Raw genomic sequence first — 6,000 nt, 5'->3', positions numbered from 1 at the left:
GGACAAGAGTCTTTTATAACTCCCGTCTGCGCTCAGAATTGCGTCCACATCACTCACATAAAGGACCTCTTCGAAAACCCCGCCTATAATTTGAATTCAGAGAATCTGATTGGCTGCGTTATCCCCTCCTCCTTCATCCATTGGTTGGCGGTGGATCAGTAACAATGTTTAATGCACTATGAGACAGAGTGAGACAGTCAGAGAGAGAGAAACGCACAGAGGAGGCTGAAGGGACACCGGCACACCACAGTGCATTTATTCCCGTAGCCTACCATTATTGACAGTTGGTTTTTAGTGACAGTCGGATTTGGACTGAACACTTTCGGTTGATTTCTACATTTAAACTTTGGACTCTTGTGTTTCCTATTTTCGGTCATTTCCTACTGTGGACTGGACGGATAGCCTCCCGAGGGGCCAGGACGCATTTATCACGGGGATGTCTCACCCCGCATCATTGCAGTATAAGAGGCTGTTTGCGCTGGTGATATCAACGGTTGTGGATGTACATTTTACGTCTGGGTCAAGATATCTGTCCTAAAGCGTCTACAGCCTGAGTCCACGAGCGCAGGAGAGTCACTGCATCCTAATCAGCCTCATTGACATTACCAGCGCACTTTTGGGGAGCACTTTATTTTTCCATACAGTCTAGTTGGAGTTGTTTCCACTCATCGGAAATGTGCATTAAGGATGTAACTCGTCTTTGGTGATGGTTCTGCTTAGACTGGATAGCAGGCTACAGGTAAGTCTGTGTTGTTTCTCAAAATTATTCTGTTTCAAAGTGTAATCCTGAAAAAAAAGAAGAAAAAAAAGATTCGAGACGACATGTCATATATGCTCCCTGAGCTGATGGATGCGCACAGTGTCAGTGAGGATGCAACAGCTTATACTCGTATTTATTTAATAAGCGCAGTATAAATAACCATCTAGGATTGTGTTTCATTTGCTCTGCTTTATGCGACTATGTAAGAATTGTATTTAAAAGCAGGATTATGCCGGTTAAGAGGCTTATTTCAACGCATTTGCATTCAAGGGATTGCCTTAAGACAGCAAGGTAGGCTATAGATATGGCATCAGTTAAGCAGCTGTTTCAGGACGCAGGGACACTGAAAGAGATTTGTCCGTTTTTATTTGCTCACCACCTTTATCCATAATTGCGCGTTTGATGCGCGTAACGCTCTTCGTGCCACATGGCGCATCCTCGACGCATTGCTTAGCCTACATGTTGAGAGCAGAATAACACAAACATCCACCTGTGTTTAGTGGTAAAGCGTTCGACGCATCTCAAGGTTAGATTGACATGCCATCCACGTCGTTCGCCAGGGAATGAGGAATTACGCATTAGAATTAGGCGGTCACAGTACAGAGAAAAAAAGCGCATATGTTGAGACACGAGGTGTTTGTTTAAATCATTATGTCAGGATTTATATGATTAAGTGTAATATTACATGCACTAATCTGAAATAGAAATGTTTTTTTCTTTTTTCATTACAGGCGAAGAGGCTGGGAAAGGCTATTTCTTTGTGGAAACTGGATTGTGATTATGCCTCCAATGCGCCTGGGCGTTCAGCAGAATATAAATTAGCTGTACAGCCTCACCGTTTGTTGTAAAAACTCAGGATAAAGAGAGCTCTGCTAAGAAAAGTGCATTCAAAGGAAAAGCCCACATAATGACTTTATACATTTTTTATCATGAATCAACAGCATGTGTGCTCAGTAATTGAAAGTATAAATTGTAATATTTCTGGGAAGATCAACAGGTCGGAGGCGTAAAACGCATCACAAACCTAAGGCACTCTCACTGAAAGGGATGCATCTTTCTGTTTTCCTTTTCCTACTTTTATGGGCGCAAGCCCTGACGTTGAAAAACTTGAACTACTCAATACCCGAGGAGAAAATTCAGGGCGTCATTGGAAACATTGCCAAGGATGCAGAGCTGGAACTGGGAGAGCAGGGGAAAAAATCCAACTTCAGGGTGTTGGAGAACTCCGCCCCACACCTTATTGATGTGGATCCCGAAAGTGGGCTATTATACACTAAACAGCGGATCGACAGGGAATCACTGTGCAGACAAAACTCCAAGTGCCAGCTCTCCATGGAAGTGTTTGCCAATGACAAGGAGATCTGCATGATTAAAGTTGAGATACAGGACATAAATGACAATGCACCCAGCTTTCCTTCTGATCAGATCGATATTGACATATCAGAGAATGCAGCCCCAGGCACACGTTTCCCCTTGGCTGCTGCCTACGACGCTGACACTAGGGAAAATGGCCTGAAAACATATCAGATCACGCGGGATGATTACAGTATATTCTCTTTGGATGTCAAATCCAGAGGGGACGGAACTAAATTCCCTGAATTGGTCGTTCAGAGGTCCTTAGATCGAGAGGAACGTAGCCATCACACTTTAATTATAACTGCCACAGATGGAGGGGAATATCCCAAATCAGGCACAATGCAAATCAATGTTAAAGTCACTGATTCCAATGACAACAGCCCTGTGTTTGATCAGCCCTCATATGTAGTAGAGATCCCTGAGAATGCACCCCTAGGCACAGTATTGATTGATTTAAATGCTACAGATACTGATGAAGGCATTAATGGGCAGGTTACTTATTCTTTTAGCTGCTACGTCCCAGACAGGATCAAAGAGTTGTTCTCAATAGATCCCCGAACGGGTGTCATAAAGATTCAGGGTAAAATCGACTTTGAGGAGAACCCAATTATAGAGATTGATGTTCAGGCAAAGGATCAAGGCCCCAACCCAATTCCTGGCCATTGTAAAGTCACTGTTAAAGTGCTTGACAGGAATGACAACTGGCCGTCAATAGGTTTCGTAGCGGTGCGTCAGGGGGCGGTTAGTGAAGCAGCAACTCCAGGGACAGTTATTGCGCTTGTCAGAGTCACAGACAAAGACTCAGGCCGCAACGGGCAGCTCCAGTGTAGAATTTTGGGAAACGTTCCCTTCAAGCTGGAGGAGAACTATGATAACTTTTACACAGTAGTGACTGACAGACCTCTGGACAGGGAGGTAAAAGATGAGTATAACATTTCTATTGTGGCCAAAGACAATGGCAACCCTCCCCTGAACTCAACAAAGTCTTTCACTGTTAAGATTTTAGATGAAAATGACAATGCACCCCGCTTCACAAAAATGGTTTACCTTCTCCAGGTGCCAGAAAACAACATCCCAGGGGAATATCTGGGTTCTGTTCTGGCACATGACCCAGATTTAGGCCAAAATGGTACTGTGTCCTATTCCCTCCTTCCCTCTAATGTAAGCGAGGAATCTATCACTACATATGTTAACATCAAACCGACTGATGGCGCAATTTATGCCCTGAGGAGTTTTAACTATGAACAAACCAAGTATTTCGACTTTAAAGTCCAGGCGAAGGATTCTGGAAACCCTCACCTGGAAAGCAACACCACTGTCCGTGTGAGCGTGCTGGATGTTAATGATAACATTCCTGTCATTGTCCTTCCATTACTTCAGAATGACACTGCTGAGATCCATGTACCTCGGAATGTGGGAGTCGGACACATTATCACCACCGTGAGAGCGGTGGACAACGACTTTGGTGAGAGCGGTCGGCTCACCTATGAGATCTCGGATGGGAATGAGGAACACCTATTCGAGATTGATTCAGTGACAGGCGAGGTACGGACAGCCCAGCCACTGTGGGAGGAGGTGGCACCTGTTGTGGAGCTCATTATCAAGGTCACTGACCATGGCAAGCCATCACTTTCCGCCATGGCCAAACTCATCGTCAAAGCCTACTCGGGGCCTTTACCGGAGGGTGAACCGCGCATCAACGCGGAACACCACAATTGGGACATGTCGCTCCCGCTAATAGTAACCCTGAGTATCATCTCGATCATGCTCCTTGCAGCTATGATCACCATCGCAGTCAAGTGCAAACGGGAGAACAAGGAGATCCGCACATACAACTGTCGCATCGCTGAGTACACTCACCCACAACTCGGCAAGAGCAAGAAGAAGAAGATCAACAAGAACGACATTATGCTGGTGCAGAGCGAAGTGGAGGAACGGGACACCATGAACGTGATGAACGTTGTCAGCAGTCCCTCTCTGGCCACCTCACCCATGTACTTTGACTACCAAACACGTCTGCCCCTCAGCTCTCCAAGGTCAGAGGTCATGTACCTCAAACCCACTGCCAATAACCTCAGCGTTCCTCAAGGACATGTTGGCTGTCACACCAGCTTCACCGGACCTGTTACGAACACCACAGAGACCCCAGTGAACAGGATGTCAATAATACAGGTAGGAAGGACAACTTATATTCTTCTACATAATTACCCTCCATCCCCCTCTCATCCTGCTCTGTCTCACTAGGTCAATACATGAATGGATGAGTAGATGTGTGTACATACAAAGCAGCGAGGGAATCATAATGTGGGGGGGGGGGGGGGGATCACAACCAGTGATAATATGAAACACAAGTCGCTCTCTACTCCTCGCCAGATGCCGAAGAGCACCTTGCTATCGTTTTTTGAAATCTAGCTTTCCTCATATTGTTTCAGGTAATGCGTTAAGAGGAAATTGAGTATGGAACATAATTCTGTTCTGGAGATATTGTTTTGATGTTACCTCTGGTGTGGAGGGATTTGATGCACTGACAGGTTCAGCCCTGAAGGTTTGTTATTTCATAACGGGCATACTGTGATGATTTGCTGCTCTTGCCTAGAATATCTTCCAGCTACTATATTGCGAATGAATAGAGCTTCAATCAATATGTAGTTTCCTGTGGCGCTTTGAATGTAAGGTTCCTACACTTTACCTATTACAATGACAGATTTTTATATATATATATATATATATATATTATTTATTTTTTTCTATTTCTGCTGTTGCTTACAGGCTAGGTCAAATTAATAGATGACTATGTGTTTTCATACAATGTAATGCAATTTTTTCTTGACCTCAAACATTTCAATTTTAAGCCTTGGCATTGTAACACCCTTAACGTTTTACTTATTCAGCAGGTTTGTCACCTTCATACTCAAGAAAAGTTGTAACAATCCTCTCTCTATTAAAGATGTTCTGACCGCATTTCACCACAAGAAAGAAAGAAAGAGCTTTCCCAGATTTTCCTCATTCCTTGCTAATGCGTCTTTGTGTGGAGCGATTTGGTTAAGCCAGTGACAACTTATGTGTGTCTGTGCTGGTAAGCCAGTTTAAAGTAATTTGAAATCTGTCGTGTCAGATGAGGCTAAAGTCACCTCTTAAACTCTGTACATCAGGTGCGCTTGTGTGTGCAGCATCTGAGATTACAGCTGGCAAAAAAATTAATTTAGTTGTCTTTTGCTTGCTTGCTTGTTTGCTTTATTTTATATACATGTATTTATGTAGTGTCTTTACTTAGTAAGTGTCTTTTGTAGTTAACTCTCTGCTGAATGTGTATATTATCACATGTTGCTTTTGCTCAACATTTAGGGTTAGTGATTTGAACAAACCTCCAACATTAAGTATTTAATTTGGCGCAAAACTCGTCCCACAGTGTTGCTATAGAAATGAAGTAAACAACCACCCAGAGCACATTAGCATTGTGGCTAATTGAAGCAGTTATGTGTCTATGATTTCAGGGATTTGAAGCTGGTGTTTCTGTGGATAAGCATGAGTTTAAGCATGAGAGCAAGTATTGATAGTAAGTAGTTATTCTCAACAGAGCATCTTGAATTATATTATGCATGTTTTGAATGGGTATCTTGTGTGATTAACATTCTCTAGATCTGTGTGTTTGCTTCTGCGTTTATCTATTCATGATTGTCTGAGTGAGTGCGTTGCTTTTTAATTGCTATTCATTGCGTCCCAGCTGCAGGTCAGAGGTCAGAGTGAGGCCCATTATTCTGGGCCCTTTATTAATAAGCAGAATAACTGCAGAGGCTTCATCAAATCACAGACTCGGGCACTACAGCATATATGCATGCTCTTCTCTCTCACTACCTTCACTCTGTCACTGAAAACAAACACGT

At 43.5% G+C, this 6,000-nt stretch overlaps 1 protein-coding gene across 1 annotated transcript in view; it reads left to right on the top strand.

Moving 5' to 3' along the window:
- The first annotated feature begins 185 nt into the window (after nt 1-185).
- pcdh17 (protocadherin 17) overlaps nt 186-6,000 on the top strand; it is an 85,454-nt gene continuing 79,639 nt past the window's right edge. Inside the window, exons 1-2 of the mRNA XM_077203770.1 lie at nt 186-739; nt 1,492-4,288. Of these exons, the coding sequence (XP_077059885.1) occupies nt 1,808-4,288 (2,481 nt within the window). The 5' untranslated portion in view covers nt 186-739; nt 1,492-1,807. The remainder of the gene's footprint in view (nt 740-1,491; nt 4,289-6,000) is intronic.

Source organism: Siphateles boraxobius, unplaced genomic scaffold (assembly GCF_051911475.1).
Source record: "Siphateles boraxobius isolate OS27281-9 unplaced genomic scaffold, OSU_SipBor_1 5, whole genome shotgun sequence".
Classification (NCBI taxonomy): Eukaryota; Metazoa; Chordata; class Actinopteri; order Cypriniformes; family Leuciscidae; genus Siphateles; species Siphateles boraxobius.
Note: the sequence above shows the minus strand (reverse complement) of the source record. Positions and strands in the feature narration are given on the sequence as shown.